Here is a 27,613-nt window from a genome sequence, read left to right on the forward strand (position 1 = left end):
ATTGTTCAATAGGACCCAAGGTAGAGTCAACAATAAATGCACCTCAAAAGTCTTCTTGCCCGTTTATGAAAGGTGCTGCAAAAGAGTTTTGTCCTTCGTGTCTTCTTGAACTCAACAGAGAAGAATTTCTCTGGGCTTGGTCCAATGGATTGTTCCTGTTCTGTAGAGCTAAGGTCACTCAATGAGATTTCAGTGGGGGAGGGGGGTTGAACCTGGGTCTCCTGAATCCTAGTCTGATATTTGAACCACTACACTATGCTGTAAATTCCAATCTGAAAGTTAGTTACTATCATTCCTAGAGCTTCTCCTGCCAATTTTCAGTGGAGGGGTGTGGGTCTTCTTGAAGTGCATTAGGCCACAGCTTGCTGTGTATTTTCTGTCTGGACAAACTAGGTGCTTATGGGTCTGGCTTATGAATCTGAAATACCATCTTGTGAACCATTCCAGTGACCCGCATGAACTGAATACATGGCTAGCAGGCTCCAAGTTTGAGAGAACAGAACATTTGCTAAGCCATCATGTTGAGTGGGTTACCTCTGAGAAGAAGATTAAGATGCGACTACTACAGCGTTGCACATATCTGGCTGTACATCTCCTTTAAGTTGATGGGGGGCATAGTATCTTCCACATTCCCTTTGCCGCTTCCTTTGGGACCCTTGACTTAATCTCTTGTCAGTCACGATACCCTTTGGCGGCACGTAAAGCCATCTTACTTAGAATAGCTTAATGCTTCAAATTGGCTTTCTCGCTGAACTTCACGCAGAGCATATATTAAAAGTATGTGCCTGGCATAAGGAGATCATGGCTGTCAAGCTGTTTTTCAGAACGCTGTAAGGCTATGCGCAGAGCAGATGTATTCTAATTAAGAATATTTTATTGGGGATGGGTTTCTTCCCCTCCCTGACATACTAGACGATGAATGAGAGAAAAGGCAAATTGCTGGGCTTAATCGAATATCCAAGTGGAAAAATTCAAAATGGCAGGAATCAAAAACAAACAGAGGTAGGTGACTTGTGCATAATTAGATGGAGGGGGGAAATATATGAATATATGAAAAGCTTAGGAAGAATGCGGCCGTCTGTTGAGAAATGAGATGTCTCGTCCAAGTAAATTTGCTCCTTCTCCTAAACCAAGGGAATGCAGAGAAAGAATGGGGTAGATTTTACTGTTTCGATGGAGGTCTAGGCTCTAGGGAGGAGATCAAGAAGAAGAGCATTGGCCAAGTTGTGTCATAGAGGATACATGTTCCTAAGTGTTGTCTAGTCCCAGGGCTTAACCAACCATGGTCTTGCATGAGCTTTGTGGGGAATGCTCCACCAGTGTGTGTTAAGTTTACTAAGCATAATCTGGACTTCTGGTCATTTATGGTGTAACTCAACCTTTCTCAACTTTTTTAACATTGAGAAATCCCTGAAACATTTTTCAGGCTTTGAGAAACCCCAGAAGTGGTGCAATTATGTAGAATATGATTGGGAGGCATAGTGTGCACATGCCCACCTGGGGCCCCTCCCCTTCCCACCTCCTCCAGGCCCACCATTGTCCATTTTTGGGGGGAGAACAGGTTGACATGACCATATATGGTCATACCACCCAATAAATGTTTAACAAATGTTAAAAAAATATTTAGAATAATTAACTCCCACCCATTCAGGAAACTCTTACAGGGCCGCTGAGAAAGCCTGGGTTAGTTACTGTTTCTTTGCCTAGCAGGTAGACTCAGGTGAGTAGTTCTGTTGGTCTGAGGCCGCTCCGTTATATTATTACTATTACTATTACTATTACTATTACTATTACTATTACTATTATGTTTTAAGCTCCCTTGGGGCAGGAACTTCCTACCTTTTAATGTGCTGGAAGAAACATGAATAAATAACTCGTGCCCCAGCGTTCTTTGCAGGAAATCTATAAACTCTCAGACATAGCCAATAAATCCAGAAATCGCCCTTTGACCTCCCAATAGGTGACAACCTACCTTCATCTCCTCCTGGCCCAATCTGGCATCCTGCTGAAAGGAGGCCAAGATGTACTGTGGATTAAAATGAGTTTGTGCTGATCATTCTGAGCTATGTCTGTCCAATATCCTTAAGCTTTGTAAGCCTCAAGAAGGCAGAACTGCAATAAACAAATAGCTAGACCGCCCTCACCACTGTGAGTTAGTGGTAAAGCATCACGTTGACATTCAGAAAGTCCCTGGCATCTCCAAGGTGAATGGATCAGCAGTCAGTGATGGGAAAGACCTTAGCCTGAGACCTGGGTGAGCTACTGCCCTTCTGAGTGGACAATGCTGACCTTGATGGACCAAGGAGACAACCCCATGTGCTCATCAGCAGTTGTACAAGACCAGAAAACAGGGCCTAACATCAATTAAAAAGATGATGTGAATGAAAATGTCTCCAGTTTTTGCCCCCAGAATGTTTGGAAGGGAAATCTTGAGGGATCTTCTGAGAATGTTCTATAACTCTCTGTCTACCATGGAAAAGTGGGGCTACCCTTGGCCAAGAGGTCTTGTGAAAATTGTCCCCTGACCATATTCTCTCATTCTGGAAAAGTGTCATTTGGGGGGGGGGGGACGGCAGGGGACACCGGCGCTCCAGTCAACAATGGGGTAGAACTCCAGGATTAATGAGCAACCTGTTTAATTCGGATTTCCAATTACTGCTATTACTGCCGCCGTCATCGGAACAGGGTGGTTATTGTGCCGCAAATTGAGAGCCAAATGCATGACGCGCGGATCTATAAAACCTAAACTGATTGAGTTGTAAACAGATCATCTGGAAGAGCCCCCAGAAGTGTCTTTAATGTGCTCCGTCGGCAGTGTTTTCCTACCGCGCCTGAATTGTCTTAACATTGTATTACAGATCCCTTCTACAATCAGGTCTATCCATCAGGATAAAATCCTAGCACTTAGACAGCAGACACAGTTCTTGTGGGAGGCTTATTTTTCTTCAGTGGAGAAGATTGTATTGACCACACTAGAGGTGAGTAAATATTCTCTGATATTCGGCAGGGTGTTGGGTTGTTCATTGTGCACCTTGGGCTTTTAGGTCATGTTGACATGTCTCCTAAAGTGGGGTGGGGAGAGTGGGAAAGAAAGGCTTTCAGAGTGTTGATAAGTATTATCTCCTTGGGAAATATGTTCTTCATTATTGGGATCAGGGCAAAGTAAAAGTGACAGATGGGGAACCCTGTCTAGCTTGCAGGGAGATGTTGCCTCATGTGGAAGAGTAGCTTTTATGGGATTTACAGCGGAATGATTGGTATTCTTGTCATTTCTGGTAAATAAGTTGGTTTAAGGAATCTTCCTTGGACGAATCGCTTTCTGAAAACTCCATTTTGTCAAACAAAAAAAACCCCCTCATTTCAGGCAGGCGTTTTCTTTTTTACCCCAAGGCAATTTGAAAGCCCAGAAGGGTCTGTGGGGAAAACACTCAGGGCAGAAGCTATTTTAGATTCAAGGAGATGATGACAGAAGATCCAGCGACAAAACCTGATGTGAAATGGGACGAATTACCACATTTTTCAAAAGTCTTTCCATAGAGCTGTGGCTAAAACAGACACACACAGAGGGTCTTGTGATATCATCTACAAATCATAGTTGCAGATCTAAAACCGTCTTTTGAGGGAAGGTCCATCCTCTCTCCCACCCCACTTCTTCCTTATCTAGGTAGGTTCCAACTTCTGGAGCAAATTCCTGACCTCCTCCTTTCTGGTATTAACATTAGTGCTCATAACCACACTATGGTTATAATGCTGCCATGTTCCCTCATTTATCACAGTTTACAAACGTGTCTCAAATTCTGTTTTTGTTTTTTTGTTTTTGAGGGAACGATGGTTGGCTGAAACCATGGTTCATGCTACTGGTGAGAAAGGAGGGTTGGGTTTGCTTTAACAAGGATGTGTGCCTGAGGCAGACTTCAAGTTGTAACACCTTATTTGCAGGTAACGGCATTGACACTGCACCCCCCCTTTTCACACACGCACCCAGTGTAAGGAGATGTATTTAGAAGAACTCTTGCTTCTTTCTACAACACGCATATACTATATGTTTAAATTAAGGCCGTACACAAGGGGGAGGGTTGAGGGTTTAAGCTCCCCCCCCCCAATAGGTTAATAAAAGAAATAATACAAAAAGCTACTTGTTGAATCAAGGAAAACCTTCTAACAATGGTACGAGAGAGAAAAATAGTAGGGAAAAAGTTTTAAAATTTAAGAGGAAGAAGAGGTGGTTTTTAAATGCTGCTTTTCTTTATCAGAAGGAGTCTCAAAGCAGCTTTATAATCACCTTCCCTTTTCTCTCCCCGCAACAGACACCCTGACCCATTAGGCAGCTACACCGGGTTGCCACCATGCCGTTGCGGTGGGGCACAAAGCCCCGCCGTCCCCCGTGTATGCATGGGGGCGGAGCTTCACCGGTGCAAGCTGGTTACCTCAGCACAACAGCCCCACGCACAGAACGCGAGGTTGGGAGCGCTTCAAAGTGGTGTGGGGATTGGGGGCATGGGGCCCCCACTGCACCATAGTGGGGATAGGGGGACACCCTGTCAGCTCCGCAGAGCCGCGGAGCTGGCAGGGGTGAGAGGCATACCTGCAGAGAGGAGATGGGCCCAAAGGCATGGTGACCTTGGGCAAGATACAGTCCAAGTAGTTCTGTTCTCACAAAGTAACCCTATCAGAGCTCTCTCAGCCCCACCTACCTCACAGGGTGTCTGTTGTGGGGAGAGGAGGGGAAGGCAATGGTAAGCTCCTTTGCAACTTCTTCTGGCAGTGAAAAGCGGGGTATAAAAAAACAACTCTTCTTTTATTATTGGTTTTTAAGAGTTTTTAATCTGTGACTTTGATGAGTTTTATCATTGTCATTTTAATTTATTATTTAGTACAGTTATTTGCATTTCCAATAATCTTTGTGTTCACGGTGGCAAACCTACATGGCAGCCTTTGAGGCGGAAATGCGCTTTTAAAAAGAGACAATTTTCAGCGGAGCTGTTTTTAAAAAATATATCATTCTCTTAAGACACAAAATCTGTATTTAGCAAAGCATGTAGCAATTTCCCCTTTGCTTTCTATGGTCCTTTGAGGAGCCATATACTTGTTCCCTTTTGAACTTTCCTATATATTCTCAGTTCTGGTTTCAGAGGCAGCAGGTGGTATTTTCTTGACTAGAACAGCCAGTAGTTCACATTTGGTTTAACACTTAAATTCCCAGGCCCATAAAAGAACCAGATCAGTATGATTTGCCCTCTTGACCTGCTGCTGGAGATGCATATAAATGAAGCCTGCTTAAAGACTAAACTGAACCGTATGTTTGTGTGTTGCTATATTTCTGTCAAGAAACCATGCAACATACTGGGAAAATTTACCTTTCTGCAGTTACAACTCAGTTAACATGACTACTTTTTACTGTTGCTTTTTTGTTGCTTTTTCTGAGCTGGAAAAAGTGGGCACGGGGGCTTTTGCATCAGCTGGCAGCCGATCACGTGCCATTCGTTGTGTGTTTTATGTGTGAATTTTTTTAATGCTCTGCATTTCCAGTTGCTTTGGGGCCACTTACACATTCAAGCAAAAATACTATAATTACAATTAAATCCCACATATCGGGCTTGTGCCCCATTAAAAGCCCTGGAAAACAGATTATCCTTGGAGCCCCTCCTGAGAACTTCTGGAGATGGTGCCTCTCTTACCTTTCTTGGAATGGGAGCTAACACCAAGTAGTCATCCCTGAATGCACTCTCAGCCCACCTTCAAGGTACTTTAGCAGTCATTGGCAAGTGGATTTTGCCGTTTCCACCCAGTAAAGGTGGACTGAAGGTGGTTATTCAGCATGTGTGGAAAGGCCCTAAGTGAGGGAATAGCTACCAGCTGGCAACCAGAAGACAGCAGCTGGGTGAGAACAGACGGTCCTTTTACAGGCAGCTTTGATTACTAGAAACCTGATAGATATTTATTTTTTGTATATGGCCAATTTTTTAAAAAAACACATATTTCTCCAGTTAATACATAAAAACAATGAGAAAACCAATGTATCAGAATAAATTCTGTTTTAATTGTGCTTTGGCTATATACAATAAATGTTATCGTGTCGTATAAAATTAGTATAACAAGATGAGGGCTCCCTTGAAAGAACTTTAACTCGGATCTTACTAGAAACCTAATGAAAAGTTACTCCTGGATAATGATCTGTCCCCAGCCATTGGCTGCAGAATGTCAGGTAAAATTTAGCATCCATGAGGACTAGAAACTTGGAGAGAGGGGAGATTCTCATGGTTGTGAATCTTGTGCCGAGCACTGCAAGCTGTGTTTTTTTCTTGGCCGCATATTTCCCATGATTTTAGGAAAGGCTTTCCTTGAGCCAATAGTGTAGCACGATCTTTATTTTTTCCCCTACTTGGCTGTATCTTCATCTCTGTGTGTGTATTTTGTTTGTTTGTATGTGGATAGGAAGAGGGGCAGAGGTTAAAGTCATTGTTACCCAGCCACCCCAGAGCTAACCGTCCTCGTACAAAAATCTTATCACCAGCTTAATTATTTTAAGAAGGCTATGGCTGGTCAAAAATGCCGAATGGCTTAATCAGCCAGGTAAACTGACATGCCATTCTGAAAAGTCAAAACTTTAACTTGAAACTCAGAATCTAATAAGTTGTGGAGTTGCCAGCAGTGGCTAATGAGGTACTTTGAATACCATTATGGGCGGCTTCTAACCCACAGGAATGTGCCGAAGGATACAAGTTCAGCATCCTCTTGTTTGTTTGTTTGTGTTTGTTTAAAAAAAAAAGATTTCTAAATAATCTGACTCTTTTTGGCTTTTACCAAAGCCACAGCGACTGCTGTTTCAGCAAGCACTGAACCGTCTCCTGCTTTTCACAAAAGACCTGCTTAAAATAGTTTTTATTGCTTCCTTTTTCCCCAGATTATTCAAGACAGAATCTTTAAGCACATATCACGCAACAGCTTAATATGGAATTCACACCCCGGAGGGTTATTTGTACTGCCACAGTATTCATCATATCTAGGAGATTTTCCGTACTATTATGCTAATCTAGGTAAGGTGGTTTTGTGTTGTTGACCTCAAAAGCTGGGATGCTGGAAATTCTCTGGGACGTATCAGTGGTGGCCCATTACATTGGCTCCTGATCAACATGTGATTAGCAAATTGGGAGTCAGCCTTCTTCTTTCCCCAAGCAGTGTAATTCCACCCCCACTCATCCATGGCCTTCCTTCCCCCATCCATGGCCTTCCTTCCCTTCTCAGCCTTATATGTGCATTCAGCTAACTTGAACCTAGAAAATACCTTAGAATCATAGAATAATAGAGTTGGAAGTGACCTCAAGGGTCATCTAGTCCAACCCCCTGCACTACGCAGGACACTCACATCCCTTAACAGGGTACTTTTGGTATTCATTTACCTGAGGCTTTGTGAGGGTTTATTTGTTGCTGTTGTTTGGTTTTTGCTATTTTACAGGCTACCAAAATGGCCTAAAAATCCCCAAAAATATTCTGGATTTTTCAGGATCATTCGATAGCCAGGGTAAAGGCATTTAAAGGGATCAAAATCCCTTTAAATGCCTTTGGATAGCGTTCACTCCAAGTTGCCCCTTTGTGGTTTGTAGTGGAGAAAGCATTTAAATCATGGCTTCAGGTAGTCTGAGTCTACAGCATTTAAAGGGATCTCGGTCTCTTTAAATACCTTGGACTCATGGAGCAGAAAAAAGTCATCCCCGAATAATTACCAAATCCAAATATCATACCGGTTTTGGGATTCAAGAATATCAGAAAATACCAGTTTTCTTTTGTCATTCCCGAATATTTACCAAATTCGAATATAATTGCAATTCTGCAATATTGGACAAAACTTATATATTTTTTTAATTGAATGAATAAAATAAATATACAAAAACCTGAAAAACACTAAGTTTTTCAGCACACCTATAGAAACCACTGATGGACCTATCCTCCATGAATCTATCTTTAACCCTTTTAAAGCTTTCTTTGCCTACGGCTATCACTATAGCCTCTGGTAACGAATTCCACATTTAAATTTTTATTTATTTCATTTCATTTCTTATATTTATATACCGCCCTCTCTTGCGTCTCAGGGCAGTTTACATAGAACATAGGGGAACAGAAGGATATAGTCTTACAATACATCTCTCAAGTAGAGTTGAAATGCACAGAACGAACCATTTCAGGGGGCTCCAGCACCCAAACCCTGCAGTGAAGTCATCGGAAATGTTCTTATCCTAAATGCCATCAACTCCTTTGTATCCAGGCCGACGGATGTCCTTATATTAAGGTTTTGTTTTCCCTATGCAGGTGTCAAGTCCCCATCCAAATTCACCGCCGTTATCCATGCAGTTACTCCTTTAGTTTCCCAATCTCAACCCGTGCTGAAACTCCTGGTTGCTGTTGCCAAATCCCAGTACTGCGCTCAGGTGAGAAATGAGGCCCCGCTTCCAGACATTTGGCCGGGCATAGTCCATGATGGCAGGCGGGCATAATCATGCCTTAATCATCCCGTTTGACGTATACCTCTTGTTTAACAGAGATAGATGTTGGCCAGCTCTCAGTTCCCAGACTTTATTAAAAGAGTCAAAATGTCATTTGTTTTACGTCTGCAAAGGGATGCTGATTGACTTTACCACCAGAGGGTAAAATCCAGTAAGCGCTGATCCATCGTGGGATGAATAATGGTTATGTAGGAGGGGTTCTGGGAGGAGTGCAACCAAGAGCATGCCTGCAACATGACCAATATGCGCCAAGGGACGGTGGTTGGCTTTCAGCCCAGCTAACGGTCTAGTTCAGAATTGTTATTTTTTTTAATTGGTGCACAAGCCATATAAATCAAGGCTGAGTACGCATGGCACTTCCAAAAATTCTATGCCCAAACATACTATCTGAATTCTTAACATTGAAATGTATGGATTCTGTGATCTGTAAATACTATTCACATTGAACAATTTGGTATGCTTTTGTTTTGAATAACAATAATAAAACCTACAGTGCTGTTTAAGCAGTCGTGGGGTGGAGCAAGGAGACTTGTGGAATTCTGAGGCTCTTCCTCTTAATTGCTAGAAATCTGATTGAGTCACCTCTCCGTTTTCAGAGGTCCAAGCAGGGGGTGCTCATAGAAAAACAGAGCTGGAAGGGCTCCCAATGGTCATCCAGCCCAACCCCTCCATAATGCAGTAAATTCACAGCTACCTCCCCACACCAGCAATGACCTTTGCTCTTGGACCAGAGATAATTTTAAAAGTTCCAGGATCCCTGGCCCAATCTGTCCTGGAGAAGAATTTGTTCCTGGCCCCAAAGTGGCCATCAGGAGTACCCTGGACATATAAGAAAGGGCCACAAGACCAGAGTCCTGGCCCATCCCTTTCTGCCCTCCCTCTCACAGTCTGTCTAATAATGCATGCTCACTTATAGTTCTGTAACCCTAAGGACTAGCAACTTTGAGCACAGACTCTTAGGAAGCGGGAAACTGTCTCGTACTGGAGTCTGAACTCCCACAGAGTCACAGACTGCAGAGATTCCTGCATTACCAGTGAATTGAGGGCGGAAAGGCTTGCCTCCTCCAAATTAAACTCACGAGAGCCTTCCAGATGCTATACAGAGACCAGGGGTCCTCAAACTTTTTGAGCCTTTGGGCAACTTTGGGATTCTGACACAAAATGGCTGCAACACCTTACCTTCAGTCATACCACAAAGACCCTTGTGTTGTGGTGGCATAGCCACCCAACCTCCAACACCCACTTTTTAAAAATACTTGGGTGCCATGGCACCGATGTTGCAGGCCCCTGTTACAGACTCTCTTTTTTTTTTGTCTTGTAGTCAGAAGGATGAAAGTAAAGTAAAATTACTTGCATTCCTTTTCCATAAAAAGAATTTGGCTCTCCACCTGCAAGGTCCTCCCTAGTCCTGTGCTCATAGCCCCCAGCTGCAGAGGTGAGGCTGGTAGCAACCGGAGAGAGGGCTTTTTCGGTGGTTTTGGAATGCTCTCCCCCTTGAGGCTCACCCAGCAGCAGGCCAAAACCTTTTAAACCGAGTATTTAGCTGCAAGGTGCCATTTTAAAGCCGTTTTTGTTGTTTTGCTTCTGAATGTTTTAATGGTTTAGTTTTGATTGTTCTGATAGTTGTGGTTTTTTATGATTTGATGCTTGTTTGTTTTTTGACCATGCGAGTTACCTCTTGCGGTTCTCGGGACCTAGAAATCTCCTAAACAAACACAACATCCTGTAGCAGGAGAACACAGCAAAAGTCCAGCAGCACCTAAAAGACTAACAAAATTTGTGGCAGGATTGATAAGTCACTGCTCACGTCTTCAGATACTCCCAAAAGTGCATACCTGCCACAGGTTTTGCTAGCCTTTAAGATGCTACCGGACTCTTGTTCTTTTCTACCACTACAGGCAGAATAATATGGGTACCCAGAAGCTCAGCCCAAGATCTTTCTGTATGTTGGTTTGCCAGGCCTGAGGAGTCTGCTGTTTTTTTTCCTTTCAGATCATTGTCTTATGGAATTGTGATAAACCCCTCCCCGCCAAGCACCGTTGGCCTGCCACTGCTGTGCCTGTCATTGTCATCGAAGGAGAGACCAAGGTAAGGGACCACCTTGTTTTAAGTTAGAGGTGTCTCGCCTCACCTTGAGCAAGGCAGTTTCCAAGCCAACAGGAAAACACCAAGGAAATTGACAAATGAAAAAAAAATTGCAATGCCTTCATAGGGAACAAGCCCTTCCCACTTTTGTAAAGGTATCCCCTGTGCAAGCACCGGGTGATGTCTGACCCTTGGGGTGACGCCCTCCAGCGTTTTCATGGCAGACTCAATACGGGGTGGTTTGCCAGTGCCTTCCCCAGTCATGACCATTTACCCCCCAGCAGCAAGCTGGGTACTCATTTTACCGACCTCGGAAGGATGGAAGGCTGAGTCAACCTTGAGCCGGCTGCTGGGATTGAACTCCCAGCCTCATGGGCAAAGTTTTTCAGACGGCTGCCTTACCACTCTGCACCACAAGAGGCTTTTGTATAAGACCCTATGGTTGGGGGAGAGGGCATAGCTCAGTGGCGGAGCATCTGGTTTGTGTGTGGAAGGTCCCGGTTCAATCCCCAGCACTTCTGGTGATAGGAAGGAGCTCAGCTTGAGACCAGGGAGAGTCGCTTGGCAGTATGAGTAGACGGAAGTCACAGTTGTGTGACATGTGCAGATTCTGTAATGTGTACATGTGTGGTTGTTGAGTGGTACACGGGCCTCCTTCAGAATCCTTCACCGAGGCACCTGTGCGGTGCAGATTTTTGGACTGTGGAATTGAGAATTGGCCATCATTTATTTTGTACTCCACTTTTTTTTCCGGTTCTTGTGATGAGGCTGTTTTGTTGCTTATAAAGGGAACTGAGCCGTTCAGAGATGAATTGCTTCTATCCAAGGTTGTAAGCTGGCAATGCAGGTAGAAATCGACATTTAGCATTGAGCAGAGAAATCCTTCCATTGGGATGAAGGTGCAGAATGGCGTCTTCTGTGATGGGAAAGAAGAACACTGTACACAGTGTAATACGTGACACGGTTATTGATTATGATGCTGTACCTTTTCTTTTTCTCTCTCTCTGTCTCTCGCTTTTCTTTCTCATATAAGCCCCATATAATATGTACACCTAACAAGGGGAGGGGAATCCTGTTGTAAAGGCAAACACACAAATAAAAGATAAACCAAGAGACAGCTGTGACAAAATTCAGTACAGTCTGAAGAAAGCATAGAAGGGGAGTTTGAACCCCAGGGCTTTCACAAAGCCAGTTTTCATGAAGAAAATTAATGGATCATTTAGCATTCAGGTCAAGAAATACCTGGAACAAGCCTGTATCAAACCACAACAAAATTCAACAGTGGTTCATGTGGATAGATTCAAAAGGGTAGCCGTGTTGGTCTGAAGTAGCACAATAAAATCAGAGTCCAGTTGCACCTTTCAGACCAACAAAGATTCATTCAGGGCGTGAGCTTTCGAGTGCAAGCACTCGAAAGCTCACGCCCTGAATAAATCTTTGTTGGTCTTAAAGGTGCGACTGGACTCTGATTTTAGTTGTTCATGTGAGCAGACCTTTTCGCATCTTTGGTTAGATCAGGTTTTTATACCCAGGGTTTCTTGATGGTCCTGGAAGGATTTCCTGAATCGATGGGAGTTAATTAATGTTTTATATATTTCCATATTTGTTAAACATTTATCAGGAGATATGAACAATACTGTCATGTTGACCCGCTGCCCCCCCCCCAAATGGCCACTGATGGGCCTGGAGGGGGATGAAAAAGGGAAGGGCCCCAGGTGGGCATGTGCACAGCTCTGCTTCCCAACCAGATTCTGCACAATCCTGCTACTTATGGGGTTTCTCGAAGCCTGAAGAATGTTTCAAGGATTTCTCAGTGGTAAAAATTTTGAGAAAGGCTGGGTTAGATATTAGGAGAGCTGTGTGGTTCGTTGTTGTTCCCTTCCCTTCTTAAAAAGACATATTGGTTAGGGGTGTCACCCTTGGAGAAGTCTCAATAGCTTCTCATCAGTTGTCTTTGCCTTGTCCCACAGGTCATGAGCAGCCGTTTCCTACCCTACGAAAACATTGTCACAGATGCGGTTTTAAGCCTCGATGAGGATACGGTGCTTTCAACCACTGAGGTAAAACCTTTTTCTCCTTACAGCTTTGGCCACTGTCTTGCCCAATTCACACTACCAGTGTGCAGGAATTCACCAGTGACCTCTGGACCATGGGAGCCAGAAAGCGGAATAAGAACTTAAATCTCAGCAACCGCTGGTACTGATGTGCTACTGTATTCTTCAGTATCTTTCATAAGAACGTCAGAATTGCCCTGTGGATCACACCATCTGATCCAGCATTGTGTCTTATACAGTGCTTGAGCAGGGGCTTCGGAGGACTCAGAAGCCAAACCCACCCTGGAATCGTCTCCCAGCACCAGCATTCCCGGAGGTCCCCCTTGAGTCATCATGGCTCCTCCATGAATCAGTCCAATCCCCTTTAAAAGCCATCTACGCCAGTGGTCCCCAATCCCCGGTCTGGGGACCAGTACTGGGCCACGGCTCCTCCTCATCCTCCTCCCCAGCAGCTGCCTTGGGGGCTGCCTTGCCACTCTGCCGCTAGCTCACCTTTGATGCTCTCCAGCGGCCGCCATGGCTGGGGCTCCCCCTCGGCATGGCGCTGCACAGCTGGCGGCGGGAAGTCAGGGGCGCTGACAGGAAAGAAACTGAAGCCACCGGGCCTCAGTAAAATTGTCAAGTGTTGACTGGTCCCCGGTGATAAAAAGGTTGGGGACCACTGATCTACGCCACTGGCTGATCTACATCCACCGGTGGTGAATTTTGCAATTTATTTACCTCCTGAGTGAAGAACTGCTTACTGTGGTTTGTCTTTAACTGTCCTCGACTGCCCCCGAGTTCTAGTCTAGGGACAAGTCAAAAAGTGCTCTTTCTCTGCCTTCCCCATCACAGACACACAATTTTATAATCCCCCATAATGTCTCTCAATCTTCTTGGTGTCTGTCTCCTGCACTCTTTCCAGTTCTGTAATAACTTTTTGGAGCCAGGATGATCAGAACCCTTCACAGCGTTCCAGTCGAGACTTCGTCATAAATCTGTACAAGTGCTTTACAGCACTGGCATTCATTCTGAAATCCTTTCTTAATAACACCCAAGGATTCGATCTGCTTTTCTCACGGCTGCCACACACTGAGTCGATGTTTTCTTTGAGCCATCTGCTCTCACCCCAAGACCCTTTTCAATCTTCATCCTATCCGGCTCAAAACCAATCAGCATCTATTTAGGATCAGGATTGTTTTGTTCTAACACGCCTCTGTGTGACCGTTTATGCACTGGAGTTTTCATGCCGGGCTGCAGGCTGGAGTTTTAGTCGTGGCAGGTTGCCCCACCTCTTCCTGCACCCACACGGGGGAGCATTTGGCCTGGTGTGCCCCATTTGCCCCCGATTTGTGCTCCTGCACAGGAGCTGGGGCAGTGGAGTTCCCAGTGCATAAACGGTCTGTGTGATTACTTACCCTGCACTTAATTTGCCACACTATTGCCCACCCACCCAATTTAGAGATACCCTCTTGGAACTCTTCATAATTTTCCATAGTTGCCACCATCCTGAATAATTTGAAAACTTGGCTACTACACTGCTCACCCACAATTACGGGCGTACAAAAAACCCCAGTATATTTCGGTTCAGGTTTATTGGATTCAAAAAAACTTTTGGTATTTCCAAAAAATCCTGGATCCCAAAACCGGTATGGTATTCGGATCTGGGAATTTTTTGGAAATCCTGGATTTTTCTGGATACAACAGACCAGAAAGGAAAAATACCGATTGTTTTTAAGAAAAGCCAACTTGACCAATTGGCTGGTTTGTCTTCTCCTGTAACACCACAGAACAGTGGTAGAAATTGCTTGGCTTCCCTGCTAAGTGGGAAAGCAGGATAAAAATATTTAAGACGACAATTAAAACAGCCCTGCCAAAGCAAAGTTTGAGCCCAGTGGCACCTTTGAGACCAGCAGTGACTTATTCTGGGTCTAAGCACACGAAAACTTCTACCCAGGATAAAATTTTGTCAGCCTTAAAGGTGCCACTGGACTCAAATGTTGTTCTGCTGCTTCAGACCAACCCAGCTACCCACCTGAATCTACCTGCTAGGCAAATGCCACCTGCTGGACTATATGCACGGTCTTACCCCAAGCCCCCCAGCACAACACTCTAACCACCAGCTGCTTGACCTGCATCCATTGTGTGTTGATCAACCCATGAACATACACACAAAGTTGTCTTATACCAAATCAGATTCTTGGTTCGTCGAGGTCAGTATTGTCTACTCAGGCTGGCAGCAGCTTCCCAGGGTCTCAGGCAAATGTCTTTCACATCGCCTACTGCCTGGTTCTTTGAGCTGGAGATGCCAGAAATTGAACCCGGGACCTTGCGCTGGCCAGACCGATGCTCTACCACTGAGCCACAGGCCCTCTCCAAACAGAATGCATGATCCAAAGTTATCAAATAAACGCACACTGCAGGATTTGTATTTTTTTTCAGGTAGAACTTGGCGTGTTTTCCAGCCCTTTTTCTTTAACAGCCAACTCTACCCAATGCGGCCTTGTGCCTCCCCCACCCTCTATGCCGCAGCCTCCCTGCTTGTGAAGCCAGCGCTCCATCACCGATGGCAGAATTTCAGTTCTGTGTCTCTCCCTCCCGTGGATGAGAGAGAAAGCCCATCTCTCTTTAAAGTAAAGGGGAATCTTTAAACTTGAGACTTCAGAACCTTTGTGCCAAGAGCAAGATTGTGCACGAGGAAAAAGCCAAAGGGGGAGAAAAAAAAACACACACTGTAGAAAACCAATTTTTACAACTGGGATGAGTATTGATTTTTAGCACCTCTTCCCGCAAAGAGAAGGGGAAACCGGCGACCGTTTATATAACAGTGCAATATATCGGAAATACATTATTAATGGCAGCTGTGGAAAAGCTTTGGCTCTTTATTGTCTCTTTCGATTTTAGCGCTCTCCTTTTTCTCTTCCTCTGCCGCTTCCCTGTCTCCCTGCACCCTCTCCTTTAAACGGACAATTCCCCTTTAGCATTGTCAAGCTCTGTTGCTTTTTTGATAAAGCCCTTGTTGTTTTCAAGAGGGTGGTTGCCCTGTCCAGCCAAATGGCGCTTCCAGCAGTGCAAATGCATCAAAGATCCTTTTGGCATTTCCTGGCAGGGGGCTCCTGGGAATTGTAGTCCATGGGCATCTGGAGGGCCACAGTTTGACTACCCCTACTCTAGCCCAACTCCCTGCTCAAGGCAGGATCAGCCTAAGGCATCCCTGATAAGTCTCTGTCCAGCTGATGCTTGAAGACTGCCCGTGTGGGAGAGCTCACCATCTCCTTAGACATCCATCCACTGCTGAACTACTCTTAATGCGGGGAAAACATTTGCTAATATCCAACCGGTACCATTCCTCCCATGTTTTAAACCCATTCTTGCGAGTCCTATCCTCCGCTGATAGCAGAAACCATTTCCTGCCCTCCTCTAAGTGAAAGCCTTAAAGCAGTGGTTCTCAACCTGGGAGTCAGGACCCCTTTGGGGATCAAAGGACCTTTTCACAGGGGTCGTGGCAGGGCAAGCAGCTTGGCCGGGTGGGCGCCATCCACACAACAGCCTTGCAGAGTTGACCAAGATAGAGCATTTGTCTGTCTGGAGCAGCGGAAAAGAGCAAGATCAGCATGGTGGGACAAGAGGCAGAGCTGAACTGAGAAACCCCGGAAAAAAAACAATTTCTATACAATCATGAACAAGGGATCTTCACGCCATTGGTCAGTTTCGGTTTGATTTCTGTGAAAGATCACTTGCATCATTTTATGGTTGGGGGACACTACAGCATAAAGAATTTTATTAAACGGTTGCGGCATTAGGGAGGTTGAGAACCACTGCCTTAAAGAGAGCAATCAAGTCGCCCTCAACCTCCTCTTCTCCAGACTCCCTCCGCCTTTCCCCCCAAGGCTTGGTCTCTGGACTCCTGATTATTTTTGAAACAACTGATCTGAGATGATCAAGCCAAGCTGAGGAACCTCTAGGGCAGGGGTAGTCAACCTGTGGTCCTCCAGATGTCCATGGACTACAATTCCCATGAGCCCCTGCCAGCGTTTGCTGGCAGGGGCTCATGGGAATTGTAGTCTATGGACATCTGGAGGACCACAGGTTGACTACCCCTGCTCAAGGGCACTACGGGTCAGTGCTGCAGGGCCCACTCCGCCCAGCAGTGCCGTCCTTGTCTCCTCCCACAATGTGGCAGCAGGGAGCTGAGCCAGATCATCACAGCAGCAGAAGGCCCTGAGTTCCATGGCACAGGCAGAGCGGCTAGGCCTTGGCTCAGCTCGCAGCACATTGCCTTCCGAGGCAGCCACCCTCCAGGACATTCCCCAGGACGTTGACTGGCCAGCCCACCCTGGTGATGGTGCTGTTATTGATATGGCACAGTAAGGGACCAAGCCCTATGAAGATAGGTTGAGGGACTTGGGAATGTTCAGCCTGGAGAAAAGGAGGTTGAGAGGGGACATGATAGCCCTCTTTAAGTATTTGAAAGGTTGTCACTTGGAGGAGGGCAGGATGCTGTTCCCATTGGCTGCAGAGGAGAGGACACACAGTAATGGGTTTAAACTTCAAGTACAACGATATAGGCTAGATATCAGGAAAAAAATTTCACAGTCAGAGTAGTTCAGCAGTGGAATAGGCTGCCTAAGGAGGTGGGGAGCTCCCCCTCACTGGCAGTCTTCAAGCAAAGGTTGGATACACACTTTTCTTGGATGCTTCAGGATGCCTTGGGCAGATCCTGCATTGAGCAGGGGGTTGGACTAGATGGCTTGCATGGCCCCTCCCAACTCTATGATTCTGTGAATATGCTAGCCATTTGATTGATTGATTGATTGATTTGTATTTCTATACCGCTCATTCCTCGTGGCTCTGGAGCACAAGAAAGCTGGTCCCTCCCCCCTAGCATCCTACCTTATAGAATTTGACACAAGAATGGTGACCAAGAGGTTCACAGAAATGTGGGGAGGGGAAGGGAAAGGCGCCCTTGACGATGGGCAGAGACCCGAACCCAGAACTGTGACGAGGAAGAGCGATGCCTTGTAACGCTTCTCCAATTTCATCAGTTGAAAGCAGTGGGGTTTGGCCCAAGATTGGCCCGATTTAATCACGAGGTAATATGTCTCCGAATGGTTCCTGCTTTCGGATTTTTGAATGGTACAACCCAAAAAGCCCTCCCGGTGGTTTCTTTTGTTCCGTCCCCTCTTGCCGTTAATGAAGGTTGTGCCCTTTTCGTTCATAATGAAATGGAGCATTAAGCCTTTTTTTAATTCCTCCAGGTAAGAGGCCAAAATGCCATGTTGCATGCTGGGAGGAACAGGCACGTGGGTGGTTATTAGAAACCTGTGTGGGTTGAAGGTGTGGGCCGAAAAGAGGACGAGAGGGGAAGAGCTTGTTTGGTGGCTGCCTTCCCCTCTCCCTTTCTGTCTCTCGCACACGTCCGAGGATCCGTACTGCTGCTAACCTCGGCTGTGCAGCAAAGTTGTTAAAAGCGATGAGACTGACACGTAATGTATTATCTGCTGCTGTTTTTAATGTTCGTTTGGCATCAGCAGTCTACTGGGGGTGATGGTGCAGAGTCAGAGAAGTGATACCAGTCAAACTAGATGGAGCAAAGATGATAAAAGTTGCTTGAATCGTCGGGGGGGGGGAGGCGGGCTGTTCCGGGAACAGCTTTGGGAAGCAGAAAAGGGAGGGGACAAAACCCCCCGTCCTTACCTGGGTGGAGCCCTGGGTGAGTGTCAGAGGATCCGCTTGACATCCAGAAGGCCCTCGGTTCAGTCCTTGGCATATCCAATTAAGCTATTAAAGGCTTCCTTAAGACCTTGGAGAATTCCCAATTTCACATCTGGTCGGCTCCAAGGGAGCTTCAGAGCTGAGCAGAGATTGATTGATGTTATTAAGATATGTCCTACCTTTTCCCATGGCGTGCAGACTCAAATTTTAAAAAATGCAGGAATACAAACTGTGCTTGAAGCCTACACAAGATGGGAAGTCCTGGAACCTTGCAGAGTTTCCTCCAGGCCAGGCTGAGATTGCACCAAACCAGCCTAAGGTGTGGTCCTCGACATGCCATGCTCTGCATAGCACCAGAACCACACGACTTCCCACCCATCATAGACCATAACATCAGCATGCGGACTGTGCCCCAAAAACCTTGTCGCATGGTTCAAGGGTTACTGTAGCTTAATCGCACCAAAGCCTGGCCCTTAAGCCACCAAAATGGATGCCTTCGTCCCAGAAACACAACATTTTGGTCCTAGACTTACTACTATCTATGCCTCCACTTACACACGCAACCCTCTTCAACCCAGTGCAAATGCCCCCACCACCTACCAAATATTCCTAGACCCGGAGGAGGGGGGGTGGGGTCACTTAGACATGAAATTGGAGTCACTGTGGGTAGGCAGGTAGTTGTGAGTTCCTGCATTGTGCAGGGGGTTGGCCTAGATGTCCCTGTAGGTCCCTTCCCACTCTATGATTCTAGGAAACACTACTAGAGATGGCATCCCTCCCCCTTCCAGTCTCAGTCTCAACCAGAGCTGGTTTATCCATGTGGCACATGTTGCATGCGCTATGGGCCCCATGCTTCCCAAGGCCCTATGTGATGCCTTCCCCCCTTTTTCCTCCTCGCTTTCCCCTCCTTAAAGACCCTTGGAGTGACACCCCTTTCCACTGTGGGCAGGCCCTCTGCCCCCCCTTCCCCCAATCTGGCTGCTCCTGCCATGATTGTACTCCGTTAGGGCCCCGCAAATCCTTAAACCAGTTCTGGTCTCAGCTAGTCCAGACCTCATCGGCATATGCTCCAAGTCTGGAATGGTGGTGGTGGGGTTTTCCAGTGTGCCCCACCGTACACACCGACATCACACTTTAGAGAGATCCTCCTGGAGCACTTCACGATCTGCTGTGTTTATTTTATGTACTTTGTACTCAAGGTAGTGTAAGACGATAAACAATGCCGTAGGAGTAGAATTACGAAAAAGAAAACAATGCTACAACAAAAAAATGATCAGACATGACAAAATGAAATTGCGACAGACAGTGCAGCAAGAGGCTGATTCTGTGAAGGCAAAGGGGTGGCAGGTTACAGTAGATGAGCGGTTGGGATGTGAGTGTCCTGCATAGTGCAGGGGGTTGGACTAGATGACCCAGGAGGCCCCTTCCAACTCTATGATTCTATGATTCTAAGAGCAAGGTAATACAATCAGTATACAGTGGGATAGGCTATGGTCACAAATAGAGACACATCCTCCTGAAGCATGCTTTTTCCCCTCTAAGCCCTCTTTCCCCTCTAAGAATGCACTCCTGAACAGTTCTGATTTGCATGGTATACTTCCTGATACCCTCAGGCAAGCCGTTTAACGAGACGGGGCCACAATAGAGAAACACTGGAGATGGTCTACTATTGAAGAGGTGGTCCTGCTAATGTGCAGGTCAAAAATGTGTAGATGACAACCCATAGCTTGAATTGAACTTGCTAACTGATCGGGAACCCGTGGGGTGACTGCAGAGCTGGTGTAAGAGACCTAGGTCCTGAAAGTAGGGAAGCTGCAATTTTCTGAACCAAGCTGACTTCAAGAGCAAACCCATGAAGAGTGCATTACAGTAGTCCAGCTTCCAGGTGACAATGGCATGGGTCTAGGTGACCAGACCCGTCAAGCTTCGGATGTCGCCACACTGAATTATCTGGCATCCTATGCAAACTTGTCCTCTATATTGCTTGCCTATAATTCCACATAATTTATGAATATCTTGTATCTGTGCATTAAGTGCCATCAAGTTCTCCTGATGTATGGCAACCCTAGGAACTAACGACCTCTAAAACATCTTATTGTTAGCATCCTTGGTCATGTCTTGCAAACTGAGGGCTGAGGCTTGCTTGACTGACAATCCACCTCTCCCACTCTTCTTGTTGTCTTCAACTTTTCCTAGTCTATTGCCGTATTTCCTGCACTTACTAGCTCCAGGTTTGTGGAGAGCCTGTATGCTGGCGAGGTTTAATGTAATGCCTTCTGTCCTTCTACAAGGGAGATTTAGCAAAATCCTTATTTAGAGAGCGAATCGGTAGATTGTGTCTTCTTCGGTGTAGTGGTTAGGAGTGCGGACTTCTAATCTGGCATGCCAGGTTCGATTCTGCACTCCCCCACATGCAACCAGCTGGGTGACCTTGAGCTCACCACGGCACTGATAAAGCTGTTCTGACTGAGCAGTGATATCAGGGCTCTCTCAGCCTCACAGGGTGTCTGTTGTGGGGAGAGGAATGGGAAGGCGACTGTAAGCCGTTTTGAGCCTCCTTCGGTTAGGGAAAAGCGGCATATAAGAGCCAACTCTTCTTCTTCTTCTTACTCTAATTATTTTATTATTATTATTATTATTATTATTATTCAATTTATTTCCCACCACTCCCTTGCAGCTTGTGGCGGGTTACAGTGTCTTAAAACCCCATTAAAAGACATAAAACATTACCAACATGGCGGGAAATCAATAAAACCCAACTCCCCTCCCCCCTCCACTACTAGCGGGTGGAGGAGGTCCTGATGATATTCATCTTAAATTTCTTAGCTCATTGTTTAGTGATAAAAAGTGTCAATCTGACAATTTTAAGGTAGTTTTCCTCATGTCTAATCAAAATCCAGACATAATTGAAATGGTTCCAAACGGCTGTTGACAATGAGGTATTATGAATTCAATGCATCGTATTTGAATACCCGATTCCATTGATGTGGTAACGTAACGGATTCTCTTAACTGTGTTATCTTTATATGCCAATAAAGGTTATGCTGTGCTGTGTGAGCTTTTCCAAGCATTAATGACTTTTCCAGTAACTCTTGTTTTCTCATAATGGGAGCAAAGTACAGTAGCCTCCATTTCTAAGAAGCGTTGAGGCTTGAGTTGATCTAGAACTCACTTATTTGTCTTTTTGGTGGTCCGTGGTGTCTGTAAAAGTCTCCTTCAGCATCGCATTTCTAAGCAGGCTTTCTCAACTGGAATTTTGCGAAACCCTGGGGTTTCTTGATGGCCCTGGAAGGGTTTTCCGAATGGGTCGGAGTTAATCAATCTTTAATATATTTCTTAAATTTGTTAAACATTTATCTTGTGATGTGACCATATATGATCATGTCGACCCACCCACCCCCTCCCAAAATGGCCAGTGATGGCCCTGGAGGGGGTGGGAAGGGGAGGGGCCCCAGGTGGGCGTGTCCACAGATCTGCTTCCCAACCAGATTCTGCTTGATTGGGCCACTTCTGGGGTTTCTCGAAGCCTGAAGAATGTTTCAAGGGTTTCTCAGTGGTGAAAAAGTTGAGAAAGGCTGTTTCAAAGAAATGATTTCCAAAACATCAGTAGACAGGACAGAGGTGGCCATTAGGGAACAAAGTCCCACATTTCATTTTTAGAACTTTTAGAACTTTTAGAACTTTGCCACTTTAGAACTGTTACTGATACTCTAGCACAGGGGTAGTCAAACTGCAGCCCTCCAGATGTCCATGGACTACAATTCCCATGAGCCCCTGCCAGCAAACGTTCGACTACCCCTGCTCTAGCATATCTCAGTGCAGGACAACTTCACAACTTCAAAACCACACAGCTGCCTTGGCAGCGCAGTTCAAGTCTGCCCTCACCCTCCATAAAACATAAGAGCCAGCCTCTGACTTAAACCATCCTTATTTTGTCTTTCCACGGCCTCATTCTGCATCACAGGCCGGCAGATGCAAGAGAATGGACAATGCGATGGTGTAAAATATGATCAAAGTCGCACTGCACACCATGGGGGGGAAGGGAAGGGAAGGACAAGAGTGCTGTTCGGGGCTGCCATTTTCATCAGCATTTCTCGGAACATGCCTTTGGTGTGCATATTTTTTTGTTTATTATTTATATATCCTCCCACTTTTCAACCCAGATTTGCTCTCCAAGCAGCTGGCGGGAGTGAAAAATTAATAGAGAGGATGTTTGATAAAAACTTTCCATGGGGAGGCGATGGCTGTTTGAGGCAGACCCAGGAGTGATGGGAGAGTCCAGACCAGGGGTAGTCAAATTGCAGCCCTCCAGATGTCCATGGACTATAATTCCCAGGAGCCCCTGCCAGCTAATGCTGGCAGGGGCTCCTGGGAATTGTAGTCCATGGGCATCTGGAGGGCCGCAGTTTGACTACCCCTGGTCCAGACGGCCATTCCGTCCTCTCTCTGTGGCCTCTGATGTGGCAGTCAGAAACCGGAGGAGAGAGGTACTCACAAGCAGAGTAGAAAGTGGTCACAAATGGAGAAGTTTTCCCCTTCTTGATCGCAGGTGGAAACTGGACGGGGAGGGGGGGAGTTCTTAGAGGCATCTTTATCCTCCCCGCTTAATTAAAACAGTGGCACTTTCCACCGAACGGAAGTAACAACTTTTTGATTAATTCCCACACACTTCGGCAAAACACTTGGAGCCACACCCGCCCGGCCGTCCCCCACTAGTTGTAAACTTTTGCTTTGCCGAAAAGTCAAGCCTACAAAATGTTAATGCAATTCTCTGGAGCGCCAGACTCCCGTTTGCAGGGAAAACATTAAAATGTGCATAATTACAGGGCAAAATGTCAAGCAGTCAGTTTAATTTACTGATGAATACAGAGAATTAATGTTTTGCAACAGTTCCAAGATTGCAAATTATGAATTAGTGGAAAGGTAATATTTTGTTTTGCTGACATTTTTTTCTCACCGAGACTGTTTGATTACCGCTTGCCACATTAGAGATGTTTGGTTTTCTTGCCTGCAGGTGGATTTTGCCTTTACGGTTTGGCAGAGCTTTCCGGAGAGGATTGTGGGCTATCCCGCCCGCAGCCATTTTTGGGACAACTCCAAGGAGAGATGGGGCTACACATCTAAATGGACTAATGACTATTCCATGGTATTGACTGGAGCTGCTATTTACCACAAGTAAGATGTATATTTAAACTATACCTCTATTGAAAACCAGCTGCGTAGACTCAGTGAGGGGAAGGTCTTCAAAGGATCTCAAATATACTCCTAAATTCACTTGGAGAATCTAGATTTAATGAAGTGTGTTGAAGGGGTTATTAGGAGAAACCCCGGCTTGGCGGTGATTTAAAAAATATGCCAAAATTTGGAAGGAGGGGAATAGAAAGAATTGGCACTTTAAACAGAAGAAGGGCAAGGAAAAACTATGGGTTACTTTAAGGCCATGAAAATATAAGGTAAAGATATCCCCTGTGCAAGCACCGAGTCATGTCTGACCCTTGGGGTGACGCCCTCTAGCGTTTTCATGGCAGACTCAATACGGGGTGGTTTGCCAATGCCTTCCCCAGTCATTATCGTTTACCCCCCAGCAAGCTGGGTACTTATTTTACCGACCTCGGAAGGATGGAAGGCTGAGTCAACCTTGAGCCGGCTGCTGGGATTGAACTCCCAGCCTCATGGGCAGAGCTTCAGACTGCATGTCTGCTGCCTTACCACTCTGCGTCACAAGAGGCTCTTTGAAAATATATGCCCATCTAAATAATTAAATAAATAAATAAAAGGCTATATTTCCCAACCATATTCTGCACAATCGCACCACTTCTGGGTGTTATCAGAGCCTGAAGAATGTTTCAGGGATTTCTTAATGGTCAAAACGTTGAGAAAGGCCACTCTACTATGTAACCCTGTGCCCTTTTACCAGTAATAACTTCGGAAACTGGCCAGTATGGTGTGTGTCTGTTTGACCGGACTGCCAGAGTCTCATTTCTCCTGTTTTCTGTACAGCCTCCGATGTTGAAGCCTCCCTAATTATGTCGATGTTTTCCCAGATATTATCACTACCTGTACACGCATTACCTGCCTGCCAGCCTGAAGAACATGGTGGACCAACTGGCTAATTGTGAGGACATTTTAATGAATTTCTTGGTGTCAGCCGTGACAAAATTGCCTCCGATCAAAGTAACACAGAAGAAACAGTATAAGGAGACCATGATGGGACAGGTACGGGCTATCTCCTTCAACCATTCTTTCCCCACCCTACTAATATGCCCAGATTGAGATTTACCGTTCAGTACCACTGGATACTTGGCCTCATTCATAGCAACACTTCCATTCGTTCTGGGGCGTGTTTAGTAAAGCCAAAATCCATGGACTGTAAACTTGGGCAGCAAAGTAAATCATTCCATAGCTTTAATTTCTGTGGCACTTTGAGGGGAATCTTCGTTTGTGCAATCAGCTCCAGGAAGAGAGTTTACAAATGTCAGTGGACCATTGTTGGCAAAACTTGCCAAGTTCTAGCTAAGAACCTTCTATAGCTCATGCTTTGGGGGAAGGACAAGATAAACATTTAGCAGACTACCCCTAAGTTTGAGTTAGGCACCAGCTCTTTTCTTAAGCAAATAAATAAGCCCGTGCTAATAAACATGAAACCTCCTCACTGTTCAAAAATAACCTGACATTCGTCATCATCCAAGAGAAGGACTGTTCCCCCACCCCCACCCCCTGCTTTGCAACAGCTGCGATCTTCTATTTTTTGAAATGCTTTTGAAAGTCACTTCCAGAAGACCAGGGGGTAAACATTTTAGAGTTTGGGTCCCCGCAGAGACAAAATGACGGGAGGCTGACGTTATCCTTGGGGCTACAGGTCTTTTTGAAAAGACATGTGGATACTTGGAGCCACGTGAGAAGGTATGATGCATCTTCCTGCCTTCTGCATCTACCTCCATGGCCACTGGCCAAAGTAAAGGTTGAAGAGACTCTACCCGGATTGGTGTAGTGGTTAAGAGCGGCAGCCTCTGATCTGGAGAACTGGAGTCCTTTTCCACATGGGTGATCTTGGGCCAGTCACAGCTCTTTCAGAGCTCTCTAGGCCCTTCTTACCTCACAGGTTATCTGTTATGGGGAGAGGACAGGTAGGCGGTTCAAGCCACTTTGAGACCCCTTCGCATAGAGAAAAATTGGGGTACAGAAAAACAGTGCTGCTTCTTCATGCGCACAAAGATTCCTGGTTTCCTAAATAAACACGAATGTACCTGAGAGAGCACCTAGAGGCAGCCACTGGGAACTCCACTGTAGGTTTGTTGTCAACCATCATTTTTTATGTTCAGTTGTAACAGGCAACTGCTCTTGGAATAATACAGATGTTTTCAACAACTGTCTCTTCATAACTGATTGTACTTAAGCTGAGTGATTTACATTGACACCGAGCTAATGAAGGCATTAACCGAAATGTTTTCGGTTCTTTTCTTCAAGCCAATTCTGCAGTCAACTGAACACTTTCGGTGAAGAAACTGAGACAAGTTTATGAATCGTTTGCAGTTTGTTGTCACTCGCATTAATTGCCACACCGTATTCTCTTTTGTTCCTTTTTGCAAAGCGGTGGGTTAAGAAATCTAGCTCGGCTGGTAAAAGAAAATGGACAATGAAAATAAAATGCGATTGATTCTACCCAGCATTGTCCACAAGGGCAAAGCCAAGCTGAAGATGGCATTTGTTGAAATCGTGTCCCATATAACACAGCAGAATTGGGGCATTAGTTCTAGCTAGCGTAAAAGCACTACGTTGTTGCGGGATGACTAAATGATAAAAATATGCAGCCACGGGCTGAGAACTTGGTGTGATCCGCAGGATCAATGGGGAGCAGCTATTTCTGGCTTACATAAGTAACATATGGATTTAAAATCAAATAATTAAAAGCCGCCTCCTCAAACCCATTACAGAGAAGGGGTCGGTTTAATGGGTGAGTGGGTGGATGTTTTGAAAGTGGGGTTCTTGTGTAGGGAGTCCAGCAGTTGTCTCTATGGTAGTTTCCTGGCCTCAACCATAGGCCTAGCAAAACAGCTCCATCTTGGAGGCCCTCCGGAAATATTGCGGATCCTAGAAGGCCCTCATTGTCCCAGGGAGAGTGTTCCACTGGGCGGAGCCAGGGCCAAAATAGTCCTGGCCCTGGTCAAGGCCAGTTTTACCTTTTAAAGGGCAGGGACCCTGAGCAAGTGCTGATCATTTGATTTTAATGTTGTTGTGGTTGTTGTTATTGTTTTTTTTTTGGGGGGGGGGGTATAGTGGAAGAGGCAGTCCTGTAAATACAAAGGGCCCAGTTTTCCCTGTCCTGAACGTGTCCAAGCCAGCTGCAGTGGCCCTATGGCCTTAAGCTCGAGAGAGGTTCTCCCTCACCTGACCCATCCCTCTGTTTCTTTTCCAGACTTCCAGGGCTTCCCGTTGGGCCGACCCAGACCACTTTGCCCAGAGGCAGAGCTGCATGAACACTTTTGCCAGCTGGTTTGGCTATATGCCGCTGATCCATTCTCAGATGAGGCTCGATCCCGTGCTCTTTAAAGACCAAGTCTCCATCCTGAGGAAGAAATATCGAGACATCGAGCGACTCTGAGGAGCCCAGCCGCGGGTGGGGGAGGGGAGGGGAGGGGGGCAATCGGACTGGAGCGGCAGCCCCCTGTGCAAATCCACTGACTCCTGGAGCCAGCCTGCACCCCGGGGAGGAGAAAAAACACTTTTCGCGATGGCCGTCGGAAAAGCCACCGAAGTGCTGGCTCCCGAGGGAAGCCGCTCCCGGCCACCCCGCGGGGCCGCAGGTCGCTTGAGACTAGGTTGTGTACAGTTTCATTATGGAACATTAAATAATTATTTTTTGAAATGATTGCTATGCAGGTTTAAACTTTTTTAATGATAAAAAAAACCTATTAAAAACAGAGTTCTTTCTTTAATCGGAATTGTGTTGATTGTTGTGAGTGTCAAACGCAACGCTTTCCTGGGGAGGGGGTGATTCCCCCCTCCCCCAAAAATATTTTCATTAACATTGTCTAAGGGGGGAGGGCCTATCTCTATAAGTGAAAGCAAATAATCTAATCGCTCTTAATAGAAGCAAAACCAAAATAGATAAATACATACAAATAGACAGGATTGGTCAGAGCCCCTAGGTATGAATTGACTGCTGTCCAACGGCCACCAGAAGCCACTGTTACCTATCTGTTTGTTATCTTAGTAAAGTTTTGTTTGATTCAGACCAAGAGTCGGGCTGAGATGGCTGGAGGGTGACTCTCAGCCTTC

At 45.7% G+C, this 27,613-nt stretch overlaps 1 protein-coding gene across 1 annotated transcript in view; it reads left to right on the forward strand.

Annotated features, from left to right (window-relative positions):
• EXT1 (exostosin glycosyltransferase 1) overlaps window positions 1–27,270 on the forward strand; it is a 289,810-nt gene extending 262,540 nt beyond the window's left edge. Inside the window, exons 4-11 of the mRNA XM_077351615.1 lie at window positions 2,859–2,978; window positions 6,905–7,037; window positions 8,308–8,426; window positions 10,494–10,589; window positions 12,557–12,646; window positions 23,349–23,509; window positions 24,379–24,550; window positions 26,751–27,270. Of these exons, the coding sequence (XP_077207730.1) occupies window positions 2,859–2,978; window positions 6,905–7,037; window positions 8,308–8,426; window positions 10,494–10,589; window positions 12,557–12,646; window positions 23,349–23,509; window positions 24,379–24,550; window positions 26,751–26,936 (1,077 nt within the window). The 3' untranslated portion in view covers window positions 26,937–27,270. The remainder of the gene's footprint in view (window positions 1–2,858; window positions 2,979–6,904; window positions 7,038–8,307; window positions 8,427–10,493; window positions 10,590–12,556; window positions 12,647–23,348; window positions 23,510–24,378; window positions 24,551–26,750) is intronic.
• The last annotated feature ends 343 nt before the right edge of the window (window positions 27,271–27,613 follow it).

Source organism: Paroedura picta, chromosome 9 (genome assembly GCF_049243985.1).
Source record: "Paroedura picta isolate Pp20150507F chromosome 9, Ppicta_v3.0, whole genome shotgun sequence".
In the NCBI taxonomy this organism is placed as follows: Eukaryota; Metazoa; Chordata; class Lepidosauria; order Squamata; family Gekkonidae; genus Paroedura; species Paroedura picta.